Genomic DNA, 23460 nt, shown 5'->3' with positions numbered 1-23460 from the left:
TCCATATTATCATTTTTCATAAAATTAAGAATATAAAGTAAAATAAGACATGACTTAAAGGTCTTAGTCATCAGGTCATAAAATCTCTTAAAAAAAAAAGAAATAGGCTTAAAACATAAAAAGCACAATATTGAGTTAGTTAGTATTGTATTGTGCGCGCTGCAGCCCGTGGCCGGAGGAGGGCGTGGAGTTCAGCTCGCTGTGGTGCCGCGCCGTGACGCTGGGCTGCGCGCAGTGGCAGCTGCTGCTCCGGGACTTCCCGCAGCCGCTGCTGCACATGAGCAGCCTGCGCACGTGGGGCACGTTGCTCGCCGCCGAGGAGCAGCCGCCGCCCCGGGGTCAGACCTCCTATTCTATGTATTTATAATAAAGTGTAAACGCAGTGCTGATGCTGTCACTGGTATAGTGACAAACGCGTCATGTCATGGAAGGCCACACCTTTGCAGTTCACGACAGGTTGTGAGCGTTAACATTTGAATAAATATCTATGACTTCAAACTGAACTGAACCATTAGGAGTGAACGTTGAAACTAGAACTGTCGTGTTGGTTATAATACTGTAGAGATTTTGTGACTTTTTCATTTAATTTACGCTAAAAATCTGAACGTTCAATTTTTTTTTTTTTTTATTGCCTTTGTAGGCAGACGAGCATACGGCCCACCTGATGGTGAGTGGTTACCGTCGCCCATGGACTTCAGCCATGCCAGGGGCAGAGCCAAGCCGCTGCCTACCGCAATTCGCAGTATTTTGTTAAAAAATGACAATTGGCACGCATAAACTACCACCAGAGTTCGCAAACAAGGGAGCACGACTCGATTTTTAATGTTTTGGGTCATTTACGTTGTAAATGTCTATGGGCTCCGATAACCACTTAACATCAGGTGGGCCGTGAGCTCTTCCACCCAACCAAGCAATAAAATAAAATAAAAAAAACATGTGTGCAATTCACACGTGGTAGAAGTGAAACCTTCCAAAATTAAAATACAATTATCCTAAACGTCTTAAGTATATGTAAAATTTTGTCATTAGTAAATAATTGTAAGGTAGCGCCCTCTGTGAATTGACATTTTAATTTCACGTATAATCCTAAATAAAAATTCACTACAAGAGCTTTAATACACACGTTAGTATTAAAAAAATCTCACAGATGGCGCTGTATTAAATAGTATGTATATTTCTGTCTCATTCATCCTACACATTTTTATATTTGTGTCTCTTACCTGTCGTTTTTTCCGTTGCATCCGGTTTGAAATCACAACGATTCTAAAGAAGTTTTCACTTCAAAAACATTCACTTTTATTTTATTCGATCGATTATCAATTTGATTCTTGCGATAACTTTTAGTGGATGAATAGTTTAAATTAGTCTATGACATGAAACGCTCGTATATTTATCATTGGATATCTAAAGGCAGCAGATAAGCAGGTAGTCTGCAGAGTAACCCCCAAAGGCATCTAAAACTTAGCCAAGCGACAAAAGTGTCGATATTTTAACGAATAGTTATCTGACGTTGTGTTATTGTACTCCAGCTGTCCGCACGGTGGTGGTGCGGCAGGGCGAGCCCTGGGGCGACGTGGAGCTGGAGCGCAGCATGATGCCGCTCAAGTGGTACTACGACCTGTGCTGCGAGATGGCGCAGTTCAGCTACGCCTTCGGGCCCTGCTGGGACCCCGTCATCGCTCACTGCAATCTCGGTGAGCACCATACTTGCCCGATCATATTAATCGCATCGCGTCTAAAGAAGGACATGTCATAGCGCGGTAAATACTTGATGACTCATTCTGACACAAGGAAGGCTGCAGACGAAGAAGCCACGAAAAACTTCTAGTCGTACGTTCGCTATAAGATGGGGTCATTGCCTTCCAGCGTTCGACCACGTGTCCCGGCCGTCCCTGGACCCGTCCCCGCCCCTGGCCTGGTGGGACAAGGTGCGGCTGCTGATGCACGGGCGCCTCACTCTCAACTGCAGCAAGTTCACGTGCCTGCTGCACGTGTCGCTCGACCCCTACAACACCACCGAGGAGATGGAAGTCACGTGGACCGACCTCGTCTTGGACTGGACGAACGGTTGGTTGCTTCTCTTGTGAACGTTGAAAACAACTACATACAGGAGCATGGAAATACAGTGTTCGTATCGTCGAATTGAAAAGTTGGTACTATTTCTATAACACTGCACTGGTGTGTGCAGGCAAGTTGGGTTTCCTGGGCTCGCTGAGCGTGTTGGTGCGCACGGCCAGCAAGTACGACGACTGCCGCGTGCTGAGCGCCGGCCGCGTGCGCCTGGGCGTGCGCCTGGCCTGGGCGTGCGGCGCCGACCCGCGCCACCACCACGCCGTCACGCCCTGCGCGCCCACGCGCACGCCCGACTACTCCAGCAACCAGGTCCACTACTCTCGCACGCACTCCCGCCAATTTTTTCAACGCTTAAATCTTCGAATATTATTAGCCGATGTTTTCATTGAATGAATTATTCCATTTATTTAGAATATATTTGAACACAGGAACACGACTCGTACCGCGCCTTCCGGTCGCAGGGCCTGGACCTGCACCTGACCCTGGAGACGAAGCCGGCCGACAGGGACGCGCCCGGACCCGTCCTGCTGCTGTACGGGAGCACGCTGCGGTACTTGTCAGCCAATCCGACTTCGGTGATCGTATAGAAGCTAAAGATAAGCACACGCGACCATTCAAGGGAAACGGAACCAGTTTGAACCTCAAATTACTGCCTGATGATCAGCAATTTTGATTGCATTATCAGTTGCAAGGCCACACGGGCCTCTGTCATAGATTGCAGGAATGAGCATTTTCGACATTATACCTCAGATCGATCTTGTGATACGAGGAACTTGTTCTCTTCCAGAGACCACGTAGTTAGATTCCTTAGCCCTTCTTTCTAATTCCGATCTCGAGCAAATTTGTAGGGCACAGAGTGAGGAATCCGATTGTGAAATTTGAGATTTGGTCACCTCTGCAATCACTCAAATCATCAAGTGTGTCGCCTCTGATGTTGCATTGCCGAGCATTTCAGCGACCCGTCGCTCCACAGATGGTTCGAGAGCCTGAAGCTGATCCTGTCGGGCATCACGCGGCCCACCCGCCGCGGCCGCCTGTTCAACAACGTGCGGCCCCGCAAGCCGCAGCTCTCCCGCCACTACCGGAACGTCAGCGTGTCCCTCACACTACATAATTTGCAAGTGAGCTTGATGTGTCGAATGTGGTGGTCCCGGTTGTCCAGCTGTGAGTGCTAATGTGGACGCGTGTGCCGGCGGGCAGGTGTGCTACTGGTCGTCGTCGTCCCTGCAGCGCGGCATCGAGCTGTGCGGCGGGCGCGTGACGTGCGGCGCCAAGCACGCGCTGCGCCTGGAGCCCGCGCCCGGCCCGCTGCGCCGCCGCCCGCGCGCGCTGTGGGCCGCGCACTACCTCACCTGCGACCTCAACGACGCCGAGATCTGGCTCAAGACGCGCGCCGCCGACGACAAGGTAACGAACGTTGAGGCAATGGAAAAAAAAACAAAAGACTAATGACAAATATTTAACAAGGTCTATACTCTTAAGAAATCTAAATACATTTTAGGAAAATAATATTTCTTTTACATCATTATTAATTATCTAGGATGTATTAAACACATCTGTCACTCATCGATTAATGTCGAGAGTCGATTAATTCCAGATGAGTGTGGGCGGCGGCGGAGGCGACTCTCCGCAAGCGATGGAGAAGCTGTACTGTCTGAGCGTGCGGCGCGTCTCGTACACGCGCGAGGCGGGCGGGGGTGGGGGCGGGGGCGGGGGCGGGCCGGCGCACCGCGTGGCCGTGCACCACCTGCGCGGGGCCTGGACCAAGCTCAACCGGGACCTGGCCTTCGGGCTCATCGACACCTACATCAAGACGCAGGTACTCCACACCTCACGAAATCTCACAATAGATAGGCACGTACCATTTACAAAACTACCTGACATTGACAGTAAGTTGGTATAGGAGAGGCGATATAATTTTATCATTATAATATCATCATTTATTTATATTAACATTAATCGACAATCAAAGATTTGTATCTGACAGCAACTGAAGAAGAATTTGTCAACAAAAGCTTTCAAGGAGGAAGAGCAGCCGGCGACCTCTCCGAAATTGCAAAGAGAAGCCGATGTCACGTCCCCGCCACCTACGACGTCACAAGTTAGTAAGAATAAAAAACAAGTAAATTGATAATTAAATGCAATTAAATTTGTTTGCCATTCTATTAAAAAAAAAAATTTAGAAATCATAACAAAAAAAATATTACTATTAAATAAAACGTTAGATATAGTAAGCTGACAGGCATAATTATTATCTGTACGAGCAGAGCGTGTCGAGCCAGTGCGGCGGCGGCATGCTGGCGGCGCTGGTGGCGGAGGCGGGCGGGGACGCGCCCGTCGTGTTCAGCGACGAGCTCAGCGGCGCCGACACCGCCGCGCCCGCCGCCGCCGCGCCGCACGGCCGCCTGCTGCTCGACGACGACAACTCGCACACCGCCTGCCTCGGTGCGTGCGGCAAGCGTGTTTGTGTCGAGTTAAAGGGAGATACATTTCACATACAATACTATCATGGATGACTTGGACCTCATGTCACAAAATGTGTCGCGAAATACAAGTTATAACTTTAGTAAGCACAAAATAGCAATTCCTCGCTGGCTCACTCTGTTCCCGTCCGCAGTGGAGCTGGTGAACTCGCAAGTGGTGCTGAAGGGGTGCGAGACGCGCGGCTACGTGATGGTGTGCGCGGCGCGGGCCGAGGTGCGGCAGCGGGTGAGCCGGCCGCCCGCGCCCGCCGCGCGCGCCTGGAGCGGCTCGCTGTCCGCCATGCAGTACTACGCCACGGTGAGCGCCGCCGACAACCACCGGCTGGACCACCACATCCAGTGGGTGGGGGTGGAGGAGATCGAGGAGCGCTGCCCGGAGATCAGCGCGCTGCCGGACGTGCCGCGGCTGGTGGGCAGCGGGCACTCTGCGGGCGGCGTCATCGGGCGCACCGTGGGGCCCAGCGCGGCCGCGGCGCAGCTGCAGCGCATCGTGTCGCGCTGCGCCTGCGAGTTCCACTACGTGTCGCTGGAGGACGCGCCGCACGCACCCGCCGCCGCGCCGCACCCCTACGACTCCTTCTCGCTCATGCACCACGACCTCGACGTCTGCACCAACTCGCTGCAGGTACGCTGCTCTCAGTGAACATACTGTTACGCGCTGGGGTTCGGGGTAAATAAAAAATATTCTACCGAGTTACAAGTTAACACTGTATTAGCACTTAGAACACTTAAAACACTCAATAAACACTTCAAAACTCTCAATTCGCTTCTTCCGCTTCGCTTCAGGTGATCCGTTCGCTGTTTCGCTTCGAGTAGTTCCGATTACTAACTGCGTGCCATCTCTGTAACGTTTCTATAGTCGAAACGAAATCCCTAGAATCGTCGAGAATATTCCACACGAGTTCCATTTCGAGTTTCAATTCCATTTCGAGTATTGTGTTTCCGCTATCTGACAACAGATGGCGTTGTACTTCTCGAGCGTTCTAGGTGTAGTATAGGAGCGTCTTATACTACACTTTCCGTGGGCGCTGTAAGATTACTAAGTCACCAGAGAGTTGATAGCCGGCTTGTCTGAGTATTACACCTGCACACTGCGATTACCAACTGGCATTTACCGGCGGCACGGGGCATCTTAATCCTCATGGGCATAGAACTCATCTTCCTCTATGTAGTGACAGCGGGTGTATATCGGGATACAAACACATCTATTTCTGAGAACAATAATAAAATTAAACACTTTATTTAGCTTCTATGTAAAAAACAAATACCTCTATACTCTTACTTGCCGCTTATTCTCCACAATGACTGACAGTGTTGAAAGAAATAATAAAAAACAGTTTTATTTGCGTCACCAGTACGCGATGCTGCTGGACGTGGTGAACAACGTGGTGCTCCACGTGGAGCCGGAGCGGCGCCGCACGCTGGAGCGCCGCGCCAGGATGCGGTTCCAGCTGCAGCTGCACCAGGACCAGGACCCGCGCCAGCAGATACACAAGCTGCAGACGCAGGTACCGGCGCGCGCACTAGCCGACACCCACCAGCCAAATACATAAGTGCCAATGTCGCCTGGTTACCGGAGCCCGTAGACATCTACAACGTTTGGCTTAGACAAGTTCTCTCTCTGGAGAATTGATTTGAAATTTACCACACAGCAGTCAACGGTTTACTGGTGGTAGGACCTCTTGTGAGTCCGCACGGGTAGGTACCACCACCCAGCCTATTTCTGCCGTGAAGCAGTAATGCGTTTCGGTTTGAAAGGTAGGGTAGCCGTTGTAACTATTAGAGCTTAGAACTTATATCTCAAGGTGGGTGGCGCATTTACGTTGTAGATGTCTATGGGCTCCAGTAACCACTTAACACCAGGTGGGCTGTGAGCTCGTCCATACATCTAAGCAATAAAAAAAAATTAGTTTGATGAGTGTTCGCGTACAAAGCACTGAATTATGCGATGTTGAGTGTAATAATAATATTGAAATACTTTAATAAGTAAGAAAGGGAACACTGGAGCACATAAAGTGAGTTTGTGTGATTTATTTTATATTTTGTTATTGCTTTTGTGCTCATTATAACGACATTTTGCACGTTTGCTCGGACGCACAGTTTATTCTCATCAACGATTAAAGATAGTTCTTTCAAATAGCGTCTACAGACATAAACAACAAATGAATCTTATTCATCTATATCTATACTAATATTATAAAGAGGAAAGAAATTTTGTTTGTTTGTTTCGAATAGGCTCCGAAACTACTGGACCGATTTGAAAAATTCTTTTTCCACTAGAAGCCGACATTGTCCCCGATGAACATAGGCTACTTTTTTTAATTTTTTTTTTTTGGATTCATGTTTCCGAAGCGAAGCGAGGGCGGGTCGCTAGTAGTATCATAATTTGTATAGTTCTACCGAGACAAAACTATTAATACTTTGGTTGACACAAAAAAAGCAGTCTAAAAAAATTATTTTTAATATTTTAACATAATACAATAATGAAATTGAAGGAAAATTTTAAAATTTGAAGTTCCCACAACACTTTATCCAATGCTCTTCGGGAAACAATGATGCGAGTATTTCTAACAAAATATGTGAAATAAAAAAAGGAAATGGAAAATTGGATTTGTAATTTGTGAAGTAAGGTTCAGATATATGAAGAACGATTTTATGAAAATAAGATAAGGGCCTTGACACATTAAACACGAGAAAAAGTGGCAAAAAGTTCTCTCCGGCGGGGAATCGAACCCCGGTCTCCCGCGTGACAGGCGGGGATACTGACCACTATACTACCGAAGACTCTGTCCTCCGTCGCAAAATTATCAACTGCTTGTCTAGAATTTGTTCTTGTTTTATTTTCTTACATTCTATTAAAAACCCTAAATAAATTTACAAATGGCGTTCATAGATCATTACATGTTACTGTTTTATACGTACCATAATAATAAAACATATATAGAACATTGATAACACTAGTGGTCGCCCAGCGGTCGAAATTCGACCAAAATTAATTTAAATTATAAGTTTAAACATTATTAAGGATCTATTGTCAAAGTCTATCATACACTTCTATAGTAACAGATTTCGGCAAGGCTGCACTATAGATAAATATAATAAGACAAACACTATTAATCTGTTCTTAATTTGACAAGAGGCTTAACAATAAACAAAAGAGTACATAAATGTATGCGAGTAATGCGTTTCGGTTTGAAGGGCGGGTTGTTATTATACTGAGACCCTAGAACCCATATCTTAAGGTGGGTGGCGACGTTTACGTTGTAAATGTCTATGGGCTCTGGTAACCACGTAACACCAGGTGGGCTGTGTAATCGTCCACCCGTTCATGCATTAAAAAAAAAATGGTAGTGTGTGTCATATTTTTTAATTGATTTAATGAACTTTTTAGGAATAATAAAAAAAAAAGCTTTCTGCCCTCCTTTTCTATTTAATTTCATACTCCTCCGTCCGCGCAATGTTCGTAAAAAGGGGCACAAAGTTTTTGCTTCACGCATTAATATATAGATTACGTAAAATACCTAAATTTAACAAGAATATTTACTTAAATTGTAGAATGTTCCTTAGTTCGATGTGTTTTCTGGCATAGTCCTCTTCCAACTGATTTGTTTGTTTCACACCCTACTAAAATAAAATGTATTATTTCTTTACAATAGAAATCTATATCTTGATTAGTTTTTATGCGATAATAATTTTAAATTATTGTCTTTAGAATAAATCTCGATTCAGTACGAATAAAATTAGTAGGTTAAAAAGGACTTGAAAACTATTTTTAAATTACTAAAAAAGTTCTCTCCGGCGGGGAATCGAACCCCGGTCTCCCGCGTGACAGGCGGGGATACTGACCACTATACTACCGAAGACCTTGTAAATGTGTCTGAAATTGAATGGTACATGCGTGTATTTACTTTTAGCAAAATAAAAGTAATTTATCACTGAAGATAAGTTATCACGATTTTGGTACAGAATGTTTTTGTATTGACAAGAACTCAGAATATTTTTTATGTTATCAGTCTTTCAAAATTATCTTGCGTTTTAAATCCGGATATTTAAATTTAATTTGTATAAACTACAAATACTCGTGTTATTTAGCCAAAAGAAATTCGACGTTAGGCACAGATTCAGTAAGTTCATTGTACATAGTCCATCGATATTATTACAATGTGAAGTTTTTTAGTGTACATGATGATTTAGAAAATGCGTTATTATAAATATATAAAGACTCACTATGGAACTGCGTTCAATATTATGTCTGAGGGTAGATTTTAAGATGAGCTTTCTATTGATGATGAAATAAAATATTTGTAAATTTACATAATAAAATATATTATCGTTGTAAAAATATTGACCAAGGGTAAATCGAAATGTCTGTGAGACATTGTTTTTTCACTGGTGGTGGGACCTCTTGTGAGTCCGCGCGGGTAGGTACCACCACCCTGCCTTTTTCTGCCGTGAAGCACTAATGCGTTTCGGCTTGAAGGGTGGGGCAGCCGTTGTAACTATATTTGAGACCTTAGAACTTAAATCTCAAGGTGGCTGGCGCATTTACATCGTAGGTGTCTATTGGCTCCAGTAACCACTTAACACCAGGTGGGCTGTGAGCTCGTCCCCCCATCTAAGCAATAAAGAAATACGATTGTAACGTCCGTCTTTGTTTTAATACTAAATTCTTAATTTGTTATAGGTATGTACTATATACGTGTAGCATAATATCTTGCAAATAATGTTTGTACAGCCGTCTTGACACCTGTCTAAACATCACTCCGATGTGACAATGGAGGATAACTTAAAAATATTACTAACATCAGTATGTACTATGAATAGAAAATTTTATATTTTATCTTATACTAAAATGATGGTACGTCTTGTGGGCCCGCGTGGGTAGGGACCACACCTCTCTGCTTATTTCTGCGTTGAAGCATCTTGCTTCGAAAGCTGGAACAGTTAAATTACGATGTAATTGAAAATTCGTCCTACTAGCTACTAGCTCCAGTAATTTCCGGTGGCTGATCGTAGTACCCTGGTACAATACTCAGAGAAAACTATCGTCCGCTCCCCAGTGAATCTATCAATCGCCTTACGAATCGGAAGGGACTGGGGCGGTGCTACACTCGGTCATATCTCTCTGCGTCCTCCAACTTTCCACGAAAATGTGGTCATCTTATTAATTAAAAAAAAAAATTTCTACCTGTGCTGATAGCCTTGAGAGGCTATTTCAGCTTCACCCTAACGTGTGTAGGTGAGCTCACGGGGCTCAAATCGGAGTGTTGCTAACACTGACCCTAGCAAGGGCAGTGCTTCGCAGAATCTACCACCGGATCGGAAACGCGATCCACTGAGAAGATCCGGCGAGAAACTCAGTGGGCTGTGTCTATGGGTTTATTCTAAAAACAGTGACCATGAAGCGTACAGGTTTCGTTAAGACTTGATGTAGCGTTGACCAGCGGCCTCATGCTTCAGTTTTTCGCTTCAATGGTCGATGCAACATTCATGTCGTTACGCTGTTTATTTTGACTATTTAAAATACTTATCCAAGTAACGTAATAATGTTATTTTGACGAAGGTGATGGGGTGTGTTTACTTTTGTTTATAAACTAACATTAAATTTTATTATTGATGGTTGAGTCCCGCGATGTTACCCGCGGTTATTGTCGTACCGCGGGTGACGCCGCGGAGCGAAGCTAGTCTTAAAAAAAGTAGCCTAAGTTACTCCTTATAGCATCAGCTACCTATCAGTGAAAGTCTCGTCAAAATCGGTCCAGCCGTTCTAGAGATTAGGCGGAGCAAACAGACAGACAGACAGACCAAAATTATAAAAAATGTTATTTTGGTGTATGTACCGTATATATATTAATATGTAGTAAATACGTAGTATATGTAGTAAAAAGCGATTATTTCAATATTACAAACAGACACTCCATTTATATGTATAGATTTAGAATAATGCCGAAGAAGACTCTTACCAATTTTACGAATGCTTTGTTCAGGTGAGAGAGTCTCTGGCCAGACTGCGTCGATTGGAGAAGGAGTACTATTTGAAGAACAGGTCCATAACGGGAAACGATCCTGTCGCTGTTGCGGAACTGAAGAGCTTGGACGATCAGGTACGGAACAGTTTTGTTTCATTTGTACAAAACTATAGAAGACGTTTAAGGATTGGTAAATAGTGTTTCCAGCAGTTTCCCGTGGTCTCCTGTATAGTCTACTGGTGGATGAGGGTTTCAAACTGGTCATGTTCATTTGCTGTTTGTGTTCATAGTGCACCTGGTGTTAATTGGTTGTCGAAGTGATCACCTGGAATTACGTAAATGCATACATTTTGTGGATATCTTTTTTGTACCACGATATCACTTCTCCCGTACGTTGAGTACGAAGCTCATTACAAAAATGTGCACCTCCCTGCCGAGTTCGAAGCCCGGCACAGTCAGTCGCTTGATACGTTTACACCGGATACTTCGGTCTGTAGGCATCGTGGATTTCAAAATATCGATCGGTCGTAAAAGCTTACTGTGGTTTTTTTTTATTGCCCTTGTAGGCATACGAGCATACGGCCAACCTTATGGTGAGTGGTTACCGTCGCCCATGGATTTCAGCAATGCTACGGGCAGAGCCAAGCCACTGCCTACCGCTAAATACTCTCCACGAGCCTCTTTTAAAGAAGGACATGTCATAGCGCTCGGGAAACACCGTGGAGGGGAGCTCATTCCATAGTCGGATGGTACGTGGCAAAAAATACCTCTGGAAACGCACTGTCGATGAACGCAGCGGTTCCAGATAATATGGATGAACTCTGCTGCTGTTTTGTCCCGAATTCAGCTTTTCAATTTGCGGTGGATCAAATGTGGTGGTCAATTTGAGGTTGACCGTCCACCCATCTGAGCTATAGGATACGCGATGAGTAGGCACGCGGCGGGTTGCTGCAGGTGAACGAGTGCAAGGAGTGCGTGTGGTCGCTGGGCGAGGAGCTGGAGGCGATGGTGCGCGCGGCGCGGGAGCTGCGGCGCGAGGTGCCGGCGGGCGCGGCGCCGCACCGCTACAACGAGATCTGCTTCAAGAGCGCGCGCTGGCGGCTCACCGACGCCGACGGACAGCTGGGCATCGCCGACCTGCTGCTCACCAACTTCCTGTGAGTTGTCTGCGCCCGCACCCTTACATCAAATATTTCTTGCGTGTAATTCAGGTTTCAATTTATATAATGAGGTAAGAATCTCATTGAGTAGGATATTATTATACACAAACTAATTGGCTAGTTGATTCACAGAGTATAATTTATTAATGTGTTTATAATTTATTAGTGTTAATATTTATTCACAGAGCATAAAAGATTATAAATGTTTAAAATTATTGCGATTAAATGGGAATATGGTCTTGGAATGATGACTTTCTTAGGCACGATATAATATATTGTTGTCGCAGATCGGCTGCTTACGATTAGATTTTGTAAGCTAAAAATTCAATTCAACATACAACTTGTGTTGATAATTGAACATTTTTTTTACAAATGTGAAAATAACATTTGCGATTGAATAGTTTCTTTAAAGAAAATGTATACAATAATAATAATAATTGATGTGAAATAATCAATTTAGTTTTTAAAAACAACAAAAAGTACTCTCCGGCGGGGAATCGAACCCCGGTCTCCCGCGTGACAGGCGGGGATACTGACCACTATACTACCGAAGACTGTAGTAGCAGTCTCGAAATTTTGATATAGTTATTAAAACTAAATAAATACTTATCTATACTTCTATACTAATATATAAATCTACAGTGGTTTTTACGGATGTTCCGTTATAACTACTGAACCATGCATCCGATTGACTTGAAACTTGGTATCTATGTAGAAAATACATGTACTTAATGGATAGGCTAATATTTATATGAGTGTTGGACTCCCTAATAATAATGACAATAAATAATAATGTTAATTTTAAATGCACAGCGAAGCGGGCGATTACGGTTAGTTGTTTATATTATTATGTACATGACATCAATAATATTTTCAACAATTTTTAACAAACGAAATATTGATACACTATGTATAGTTATGGTTGTTTATGTGATTTGGAGTTTTTAAATTTTTTTTAATTTAAAGAAATTTGGAATTTTGATTTGGTTTGTTGTATATTTCAATAATTTTCACTGTTAAAAGTTTGTTTCATAAAAAAGTCTGAACGTGTGCCTCTCCAGGTACACGAAGACGTCTCGTTCCGACGACTCAGTGGAGCACCAGCTGGAGGTTGGCTACGTCAGCGTCAAGAATCTGTTACCCAACGAACCCTTTCCAGAGGTCAGAGACCTTGAAACATATATTTACTTCATATAAGAATATTATATTGTATTAATTAATAGTATAATAATTAATACTATTATATTAATTTCATATACTAACTTTGAAATTTTAAATGAGAAGTTTGTTCACTATCAACGCTGTCATTAGTGGATAGCGAATTGAATTTGTTGTTGTAAGAGGTGCTGCCCGCCCACACGGAGGTAGCGCCCCTAGCAGCAGAGTGTAGCGGGTGCGCGGTGGTGTGCAGGTGCTGGTGCCGCAGGAGCCCTCGGGCCGCGCCCCGCTGGCCCGGCGCGCCGCGCTGCGCGTGTTCTGCCGCGACCGCCCGCCCGTGGGAGGCATCGCCGTCAAGGAGCACTTCGAGGTCAACATCGTGCCCATACGGATCGGTGAGCCCTCTCCCTCCCACTCGCGGTCGCGCTGCGAGCCAACACCTGAATACGTATTCTACTTATTTCTGCCGCGAAGCACTCATGCGTTTCGGATTAAACGCTCACATGACGTCATCCAACACAATTGCGACTTCGTGCTTCGAGATCCCATGCTCATTAATCGGCGACATTTCATCATCTTCATCATTAGAACACAGTCGTTCACTGCTGGTTATAGGCCTATCCCAATCCACTTTTACTTCGTGACAAAAAAAAAAAACTAATTCAATTTGCATAGCTAAAATAAATAAATATAACAAACGAAATTTTTGGAAATTATACACTTAATTTTTTTTGGAAAATAAAATGCAAAAAAATTCTCTCCGGCGGGGAATCGAACCCCGGTCTCCCGCGTGACAGGCGGGGATACTGACCACTATACTACCGAAGACTGTGTTAAGATCGTCGAAATTATAGAACACTTTGTATGTACTTTTGTTTTGAGTCCTACGTATTTCACGCACCGCGCGGGCAGGGCTGCAATCAGTTCACTCGAAATAGAATTATGCTATTCAAAGTCCTATGGATCCGTTGTTGTTTTGTTTGTATCTTCTCGATATCTATTAAATAATATAGGAAATAATTCTACCCTTTTAATATATGTAATTACCAAAATGGTTTATTTTTATTACATAGCTTTGTGCATTCGCCCCGTCACGAGGACTGTGGTGGATTGGCACACGCTGGGCATCAGCCTGGCTGAATCTGATCCACCATCGCTTCCGTTTAGTCCGGACTCTATCCCGTCTCCTCAGGATACCGCTGAAGCCATAGACATCGTAACGTCACACATCACCTCGACATTAGATAGGTCATCGAAGCAAGTTGTAGCGGAGGACTTCCTTCACCGCTTCAAATTGCCCGACGATATTAGGGAACTCCTTAGAGCTAAGAACGCCTCGATCCGTGCGTACGATAGGTATCCTACCGCGGAAAATCGTATTCGAATGCGTGCCCTACAACGCGACGTAAAGTCTCGCATCACCGAAGTCCGAGATGCCAGATGGTCTGATTTCTTAGAAGGACTCGCGCCCTCTCAAAGGTCTTACTACCGCTTAGCTCGTACTCTCAAATCGGATACGGTAGTAACTATGCCCCCCCTCGTAGGCCCCTCAGGCCGACTCGCGGCGTTCGATGATGACGAAAAAGCAGAGCTGCTGGCCGATACATTGCAAACCCAGTGCACGCCCAGCACTCAATCCGTGGACCCTGTTCATGTAGAATTAGTAGACAGTGAGGTAGAACGGAGAGCCTCCTTGCCACCCTCTGATGCGTTACCACCCGTCACCCCGATGGAAGTTAAAGACTTGATCAAAGACCTACGTCCTCGCAAGGCTCCCGGTTCCGACGGTATATCCAACCGCGTTATTAAACTTCTACCCGTCCAACTCATCGTGATGTTGGCATCTATTTTCAATGCCGCTATGGCGAACTGTATCTTTCCCGCGGTGTGGAAAGAAGCGGACGTTATCGGCATACATAAACCCGGTAAACCAAAAAATCATCCGACGAGCTACCGCCCGATTAGCCTCCTCATGTCTCTAGGCAAACTGTATGAGCGTCTGCTCTACAAACGCCTCAGAGACTTCGTCTCATCCAAGGGCATTCTTATCGATGAACAATTCGGATTCCGTACAAATCACTCATGCGTTCAACAGGTGCACCGCCTCACGGAGCACATTCTTGTGGGGCTTAATCGACCAAAACCGTTATACACGGGAGCTCTCTTCTTCGACGTCGCAAAAGCGTTCGACAAAGTCTGGCACAATGGTTTGATTTTCAAACTATTCAACATGGGCGTGCCGGATAGTCTCGTGCTCATCATACGGGACTTCTTGTCGAACTGCTCTTTTCGATATCGAGTCGAGGGAACCCGCTCCTCCCCACGACCTCTCACAGCTGGAGTCCCGCAAGGCTCTGTCCTCTCACCCCTCCTATTTAGCTTATTCGTCAACGATATTCCCCGGTCGCCGCCGACCCATTTAGCTTTATTCGCCGACGACACGACTGTTTACTATTCTAGTAGAAATAAGTCCCTAATCGCGAAGAAGCTTCAGAGCGCAGCCCTAGCCCTAGGACAGTGGTTCCGAAAATGGCGCATAGACATCAACCCAGCGAAAAGTACTGCGGTGCTATTTCAGAGGGGAAGCTCCACACGGATTTCCTCCCGGATTAGGAGGAGGAATCTCACACCCCCGATTACTCTCTTTAGACAACCCATACCCTGGGCCAGGAAGGTCAAGTACCTGGGCGTTACCCTGGATGCATCGATGACATTCCGCCCGCATATAAAATCAGTCCGTGACCGTGCCGCGTTTATTCTCGGTAGACTCTACCCCATGATCTGTAAGCGGAGTAAAATGTCCCTTCGGAACAAGGTGACACTTTACAAAACTTGCATAAGGCCCGTCATGACTTACGCGAGTGTGGTGTTCGCTCACGCGGCCCGCACACACATAGACACCCTCCAATCCCTACAATCCCGCTTTTGCAGGTTAGCTGTCGGGGCTCCGTGGTTCGTGAGGAACGTTGACCTACACGACGACCTGGGCCTCGAATCAATTCGGAAATACATGAAGTCAGCGTCGGAACGATACTTCGATAAGGCTATGCGTCATGATAATCGCCTTATCGTTGCCGCCGCTGACTACTCCCCGAATCCTGATCATGCAGGAGCCAGTCACCGTCGACGCCCTAGACACGTCCTTACGGATCCATCAGATCCAATAACCTTTGCATTAGATGCCTTCAGCTCTAATACTAGGGGCAGGCTTAGGGACCCCGGTAACCGTACTCGTCGAACTCGACAAAGAGGTCGACGTGCAACCTAACCCATGCATCAGCCCGCTGAGTTTCTCGCCGGATCTTCTCAGCGGGTCGCGATTCCGATCCGGTAGTAGATTCATTCGCGAAACAATTGCTCTTGAGTTGTTAGGTCTCCTTCGGAGGCGCTCGGGCAGTTGTTAGCAAATCCCACCCCTCTTGGCTGAGCCTTTGCTCGCCCACCTGTCCTGGTGAAACTGGAAAGGCCTTCGGGCCACCAGTAAACTTTCAATCATAAAAAAAAAAAAAAAAAAAAAAGCATTCGCCAGGCCTTACAAAGAAGTTCTTCAATACGATGCTGAAGTTCTGTTTCCCTGAGCGGGACCCGGACTCCATAGACGAGGCGGAGGACGAGGAGGGCGCGCCCAGGCCCTCCACCGGGCTCGTCTCCACGGGCTCCAAGAAACTCAAGAAGAAGGCGAAGGACTCCAACTCCAACTTCTACGTCAAACGGGACAATAAAGATAAAGATGACGTCGAGAAGATGAAGGTGATTATATGTAGACGATAAACGTCTTATGTGATATATAAGTTAATGGTTAATTAATTGCTGGCCGATCCTCGTTCTGATCGCCACTTTTTTTTTTATTGCATAAGTGGGTGGACGAGCTCACAGCCCATCCGATGTTAAGTGGATTCTGGAGCCCATAGATATCTACAACGTAAGCACAGAATTTTAAGGTTTCAGTATATTTACAACGGCTGCCGCGCCCTTCAGACTGAAATCCATTATTCTTCACGGCAGAAATAAGCGGGGCGCGGGTACCTACCCGTGCGGACTCACAAGAGGTCCTACCACCAGTAAAAATTTAAACTGTATATTATATAAATGTATATATTGAAACGTATGTATGTCAGCCTTTGTTACCCATAACACAAGAAATCCTAATTTGGGGCCGGATCACAGTGCGTGACTTGTTATTTAAAAAAGCAAAAGTTATTCAATTCGTTTATGAGAACATTCTATAGGTCTTATCATTCTTAGATAGAAGAAGCGGACTGTTGAGTGAATGTTTTTTGTGGCAAACCGATTTTTGGTATAATTGGAATGCCTCTATTCTTTTAAAGCCTCTGTGGACTTCCAAAGAATCCCTCCAACTTGCCGCTATTTTAAGAATAGGTTCATCGAAACTGTTCTATAAAATAATTGAAAACGTTCTAAGAAAATGTGTACACGTGTAAACATCCCGGGCGTCCGTTGTCCAGGAGCGTGCAGAGAAGAACAAGCTGTTCATCTACATCAAGATCCCGGAGGTGCCCGTCCGCGTGTCGTACAAGGGCAGCAAGGAGAAGAACCTGGAGGACGTGCGCGACCTGCCGCTGGTGCTGCCCACGCTCGAGTACCACAACGTTACCTGGACCTGGCTCGACCTGCTGCTCGCCACCAAGAACGACACCAGGAGGTCACTCTTCTCTTGTCCGTCGCGATACGTGTCATGATGATGTTGGAGTGTGTCGTTAACGTGGCCCCGATCTCGCAGGGTGATCCTGTCGCAGGCCATCCGGCAGAAGCTGCAGCTGCACCGGCGCGCGGCCGCCGCGCCCGAGCCGCTGGAGGAGGACAAGGCGCGCCTGCTGCTGGGCGAGCGCACGGTGCGACCCTCTACCCTACACCTGGCCTTAGCCCCACACAAACCGATCTTTGATAAACAAACAAAATTGTTACAATCATTTCTATAAAAACAATTTTAATTCAAACTGTCGATAAAATAGTTGGAACGGATAATAACTCAATATTTTTTTCTGTCATTGTGCGTTTTAGCTACATCACGTATAAAAATAAATCACAAAATTAATTATGTTTTTGTTTTCCGTTGAAGGTCGCCGAGAACAAACCCCAGAAGAAGAGCACACCGAGCGTCTTCAAGTTTTCCAAATCGTAACTGGTATAATTTGTTATGTTAGATATTATAATATTTTATTTACAACAAAAAAAAAACTATGGCAATCATGTTTATTGAGAACATCAATTTATTTACAAAATTTAATCAAATTTTTATTCGATTATCTATTAATTATATAATATATAAAAAGTATTTTTTAAGAAAAGAAAAAAATGACTGCATAAGACTTGAACAAGGCGTTTCTTAGATTAACAGCAAATTTCTCAGTTAACCGCAGCTCGAGTCTGAGACGTGGACCCTTCGTGAAGACTTCTCCATCAATAAATTAATTAGGTTATCTTCTGGCTCTGCCTTATCGAGGATTGAGTTCTGACGATATTTCGTCACGCCGTAAGAGTGTGACGAGCGAAGGGACGTGCTTTATGTAATAGCAACATTTTAGTTTTCACGTGTAAGTACATAAAAACGAATTTTCAACGAACGAATATCCATTTTATTTATTTTCATTTTATTTTTAAGGTTTCATATTGTTACGACTGACGAACAGATCTCGAGAATTAAGTGTTTGAGATTACAATTTTGATTGAAATAAGGAATTTTAACCTTCGACTCTTTAGAATGCTGACACTGTGCGTTATACATTGCCGCGCGTAACCTAATTTGTTTAGTGCTTTCTTTAAGATTTCACGAATCGTAAACATGATTTATCAGTGTATATCATTTTAATGTTTATTGCAGTAGATATAGGTAACTGGTGATTTAATCGAGCGTTTCATGTTTAAACTTATTAAATCTACGGCATTAAATACCTACCCTTTTTATATGACACAACATACCCACAAACTTCGAAGAAGTCGGAGGAAACCGGAGGCCAACACTTAATATTTAGCTTATTTATATTTATTTACAAAAGTATAATATTTATAAGACATTTGTAAAGACAATCTCTAATAAAGACGAAATTTTAGTTTAAGAATATATTACAATTAAGTACGCAGGTTTCCTAGAGAATCAATAGTTAAGTTGGTTAAGAAATGTGATGTGAGATTTTTTGACAATTTATGTTGTTCGATTATAATTCACAGACGATTTAATGTAATTAATACTAATGAAAATTTTTAATACGAAAAATAGTTTTTATTTTATTGCAATATTTGCGACCGACACGGAGCTGCCTGCCCTCAACTATCGCCTTTTTTGGTTTTCACTGATTACGGCAGTCCGGAGACATAACAACCCGCACACGGCCTCAGGGTAGGAGCTGATCGTGGTTTTAATAGCCTAGCAATACCATAGCTGCTCCGCTGTTCGAATCAGAACGTGCCTACTTTGCAACTGAAATTGACTCGTGGCTTTTGTCCACCTCAAAAAAAATCCCTACTGCACATAATAATATTTTGTGTAGTGTTTACTCTGCACTACCTTTGGTTGACTGGTAGGGAATGCCCTAGGCACTAAGTCCGCATAATAATGTGTAATAAATAAATAAATATTATGTATTTTTTCTTAACACATTGATTGCCGTGTAGGTCACCGGTGCCCTACGCGGCGCACTGAACTAATTGTAGGAATATACGACAAAGGGAAGATCTTCCACCGAGCGGGTGATATTGCTCGGTAGACCGACGGTCCGTGTTGTTGTTCGGAACTTGTATATATGCGCTTTATCTTGAAAATGTCGTAAGCGAGATTCAGGCATCTGTCAATTATCTTGCGTTGTATGATGGCTACCCGCCACATAATTATGTCCATTTCTGTTACTAAGCGTCTGGATTGCCTGATTTTGCCTTCTTTTGTTTGTTAATGTATGTTTTAGTCTATTAGGTATCTTAGAAATAGATTCATTCTCAGTATCTTCGGTTTCATCTTTCCTAGAGTCTAGTAGATATTCTGGCGCCTTAATATGAAGATCGAAGAGAGAAATTGACATAATTATTTCAGTGCGCCTCGTGGGATACCAGGGAACTACATGTCAAAGTATCAATCAATGCAAAATGTTTATCTCAGGAAGGATCTCTATGGATATAGGTATCACCTTAAATGGTGCCTCATACTAACAACGTGTCTAAGCCAAACAAAAAGCCATGAAATAACATAGACTCAGGATGATCTTTTCAATTTCATAGTGTTATGCACGCTGTGGATTCATTTGGTCGACGAGGTCGATGACCTGTTCTAAGAATACTGCCAAATATTGACATTCCATACAATCTGTGTTTAACTAATAAAATATTTGCTATTTTGCGTACATTGTGGGTTGAACAGTTGTGTATCGAGACTCGTAAAATTTTCGTACCGGCTTTTGGTATTCACTATTTCAGTTCCATCAAGACGTGGCCTTTTTCTGAATTAGATATGACTTTATTAATTAAAAAGGTCAAAAATAAAATCAAAATGGCGAGTTAGAGACTAATAAGAGTTTTGTTTTCATTTAAGGCGATATTGTCATGTCTGTCCTTTAAAAGCAAAAAGTTTCTAACACCTATAATTACTTCTTATTGCTGATGTTTCCATGACCACTCCTTATCAGATGTAGCGGTCTTTATTCTGCGGTTTGTGCTTTCTTATATTTAGCCAAACAACTATTAACATAATCACGCACAAATGCTGCCGGGAGGTTATTCAGTATCTTTTAGGTTAAGTTCGACAGATAAAAATATTGAAGTATGTTAATGTTAAGCATGTATTTTGATATATAAGTTATTAAATAAATTAAAAATGATTTTGATTATATAAAAAAATTGTCTCATTTCTGTTTGAGCACCCTGTTGTTTGTTTTTACAGTGTTATCTTCCCAAAATCGATGGCCTATCGGAAATTAATGTAAATTTATGTAAATAACTAAAACAACTTTAAGGGCACGATCTAATGCGATGACTACAATACCAAATATGGTGTCTATTCTCACGTGATTTTATTAGTCTCATCAAATCGATTTTTATGGCAGAATTTAATGGAATGTCTGGATTCTGGGATCTTGGTAAATTGGTGAATGCCTTCATTAGCTGAATTGGGCAGACTTAAGTTCTATCTCGTAATAAATGATTATTAGAGAAATTTATTGCACTACAAAAGCAGTAAATTACAAACAAGTATTGTAAAATATATCAATAGGTTGGTCTTATCGTTTGAAGCGATTTACTAGACCGCATCTTTTTAAGGTTTTATTTTGAACCAGGTTTGCATTATAGAATGTAAAGAATAAAAAATAAATTATTCGTACGTTATTTTTTATGATTCGGGCTAGGAATAACCTTTTTATTTTTTATTGCTTAGATGGGTGGACGAGCTCACAGCCCACCTGGTGTTAAGTAGTTACTGGAGCCCATAGACATCCACAACGTAAATGCGCCACCCACCTTGAGATATAAGTTCTAAAGTCTCAAGTATAGTTACTACTAAAACTGATCTTCTTTTTGGAAAACGTTCCAATAGACCATATACTGGCGACGACGATATTTCTACTAAATTTATCTATTTTTCATTCTAAGAGCTTTTTTTAATATTTTTGTCTAATTGGTCACAAGTTTAGAATAAATATGTGTTATAAATTTGATTATTTCTTTATTACCAATATTTTAAATAATTTCTGCAAGCCCCTTAAACATTAAACGCATGCGGCCCGCGTGCCTTTGTCCAAACCGAACAAAAATCCGCCCTGATATAATGACTAAGCTATATCTGATATTTTTAAGACTAGACGTTCGAAGATAAGCAAGGAAAAATAACCGATACTAAAGTATTTTATTTTAAAAGCGGCAAAACTACTACATCACTATGTAACTCTACTTGAGACCTTAGAACTTATATCTCAAGGTGGGTGGCGCATTTACGTCGTTGATATCTATGGGCTCCAGTAACCACTTAACACCAGGTGGGCTGTGAGCTCGTCCACCCATCTAAGCATTAAAAAAAAACATAATTATTTTTTACACGAATTCTTATAACATGGTTACTGTTAGGTATATAGTGTATGCTTAATAGTCTCATCCATTGGTATCATAGATTTTCGATTATTATTATTATTATAGATGTTTAAATTAGGCTAGAATCTTCGTTATACCATTTTCAATGTAGTTTTAATTAAGAATCAACGAGATTATTTTATTATTAAACGTCAAATTTACAACTGCCTTATCATTGTTTTAGACCAGTGGTTCCCAAACTTATTTTGTCTACTGCCCACTTTAAGAATAAATTATTTTTTAGCGCCTCCAATTTTTTCTACCTAGTTAAAAGCCACTATAGCGAGAGCTCAGTCGTGGCTAAGAGTCTTTCTAGATGAAATTAAAAATCGCCTCCCAAGCCTCTACACAGCGCCCCCATTTTTTTCTGGGTCTCTTACCGCCCCCCATTAGGCCTGCAGCGCCCACAAGGGGACATTATCGCCCACTTTAGGAAAGACTGTAAGACGAAAACTATCAACGGACGTTCGCACAGTAAACCGGTAGGAATTGCACGTTGATAATGATTAAACAACAGATAGCTCAATTCGACACAGCGTTAAGCTTCAGGCGATTTCAATTTGTAATTATTATGATTTTAATAATCAAACGTTAACTTTATTTAAACGAAGGCAGGCAGCGGCTAGGCTCTGCCCCTGGCATTGCTGAAGTTCATGGGCGACGGTAACCATTCACCATCAGGTGGGCCGTATGCTCGTCTGCCTACAAGGGCAATAAAAAAAAACGAAGCGAGTAAAAAAAAAAGAGTATGTATGAGTACGAGAAGAAAGCAAAAATTTTAATTCGATTGAGCTTGCTTCGCCGGTTTTGTTCCGGAGTCGGGCTTATTTTGCGTGTGAAAACTAAGTATGAACTTTTCAAAATTAAATATTTTCACATTCAACAAGTGGACGATATTTAGATCGTGGGGCATGGGACATATTGATGAGAAAACATTAAATTAAAATAATTTTTATTTTTTATTTTTTTTTATTGCCCTTGTAGGCAGACTAGCATACGGCCCACCTGATGGTGAGTGGTTACAGTCGCCCATGGACTACAGCAATGCCAGGGGCAGAGCCAAGCCGCTGCCTACCGCAAAATATACCTACTATTAAATTACTTAATTAAGTTTAGTTTCATTATTTCATGTTTCCCGAATTCTACAATATGCTCATTTGCAGAATAAGTTTGAAAATCCTCTGCGATATAGCGCTGACTTGTTTATGCCTTTGGCATCGCTTAAGTTCGTGAATGGTAATAGTAATTACTGACCGTCGGATTGATCTGTATGCTTTATAAGAAAATAAAAAAATATCTGATCTGATCACATTCATTGGTACCTACATACTATCTTATTAGTAGGATTTCTTTTCGATCTAATATTCTCTAACAGATTTAAAATAAGAAGGGAAAACATTATTCAGTTCTATTAATCCATTTTTATTTTCACATAGACAGACCAATCGGCGTGTTGAGTACAATTTGGTGGTTTAAAATCGATACATCGTAATCGATACTTTTAACAAATATCGACATGATATCATGCGACATTAATTATTATTGTAA

General features: G+C 42.9%; 1 protein-coding gene, 1 long non-coding RNA gene and 4 other non-coding genes across 6 annotated transcripts in view; 1 reads left to right on the top strand and 5 right to left on the bottom strand.

Annotated features, from left to right (window-relative positions):
* The window catches only part of LOC101747048 (protein hobbit), a 30900-nt gene extending 11531 nt beyond the window's left edge, over positions 1-19369 (top strand). Inside the window, exons 17-36 of the mRNA XM_038013314.2 lie at positions 166-338; positions 1530-1694; positions 1867-2067; positions 2189-2382; positions 2502-2623; positions 3047-3194; positions 3274-3480; positions 3671-3892; positions 4061-4174; positions 4341-4518; positions 4691-5181; positions 5912-6064; positions 10544-10660; positions 11480-11682; positions 12747-12846; positions 13097-13238; positions 16373-16593; positions 17310-17506; positions 17585-17696; positions 17924-19369. Coding sequence (XP_037869242.1) covers positions 166-338; positions 1530-1694; positions 1867-2067; positions 2189-2382; positions 2502-2623; positions 3047-3194; positions 3274-3480; positions 3671-3892; positions 4061-4174; positions 4341-4518; positions 4691-5181; positions 5912-6064; positions 10544-10660; positions 11480-11682; positions 12747-12846; positions 13097-13238; positions 16373-16593; positions 17310-17506; positions 17585-17696; positions 17924-17986 — 3523 coding nt within the window. The 3' untranslated portion in view covers positions 17987-19369. The remainder of the gene's footprint in view (positions 1-165; positions 339-1529; positions 1695-1866; positions 2068-2188; positions 2383-2501; positions 2624-3046; positions 3195-3273; positions 3481-3670; positions 3893-4060; positions 4175-4340; positions 4519-4690; positions 5182-5911; positions 6065-10543; positions 10661-11479; positions 11683-12746; positions 12847-13096; positions 13239-16372; positions 16594-17309; positions 17507-17584; positions 17697-17923) is intronic.
* LOC134199469 (uncharacterized) lies at positions 7000-13101 on the bottom strand. Its single transcript, XR_009973977.1, has 3 exons — positions 12949-13101; positions 10520-11704; positions 7000-9491 (listed from the first exon to the last, which is right to left on the bottom strand). It is a non-coding gene; the product is annotated as an uncharacterized LOC134199469 (long non-coding RNA).
* TRNAD-GUC (transfer RNA aspartic acid (anticodon GUC)) lies at positions 7269-7340 on the bottom strand. Its single transcript has one exon. It is a non-coding gene; the product is annotated as a tRNA-Asp (tRNA).
* TRNAD-GUC (transfer RNA aspartic acid (anticodon GUC)) lies at positions 8348-8419 on the bottom strand. Its single transcript has one exon. It is a non-coding gene; the product is annotated as a tRNA-Asp (tRNA).
* On the bottom strand, positions 12168-12239 carry TRNAD-GUC (transfer RNA aspartic acid (anticodon GUC)). The gene has a single exon. It is a non-coding gene; the product is annotated as a tRNA-Asp (tRNA).
* On the bottom strand, positions 13600-13671 carry TRNAD-GUC (transfer RNA aspartic acid (anticodon GUC)). The gene has a single exon. It is a non-coding gene; the product is annotated as a tRNA-Asp (tRNA).
* Positions 19370-23460: the final 4091 nt, after the last annotated feature.

The sequence above is a fragment of the Bombyx mori genome, chromosome 10 (genome assembly GCF_030269925.1).
Source record: "Bombyx mori chromosome 10, ASM3026992v2".
NCBI lineage: Eukaryota > Metazoa > Arthropoda > Insecta > Lepidoptera > Bombycidae > Bombyx > Bombyx mori.
The sequence above is the reverse complement of the archived record's forward strand: the minus strand, read 5'-3'. Positions and strand labels throughout refer to the sequence as shown.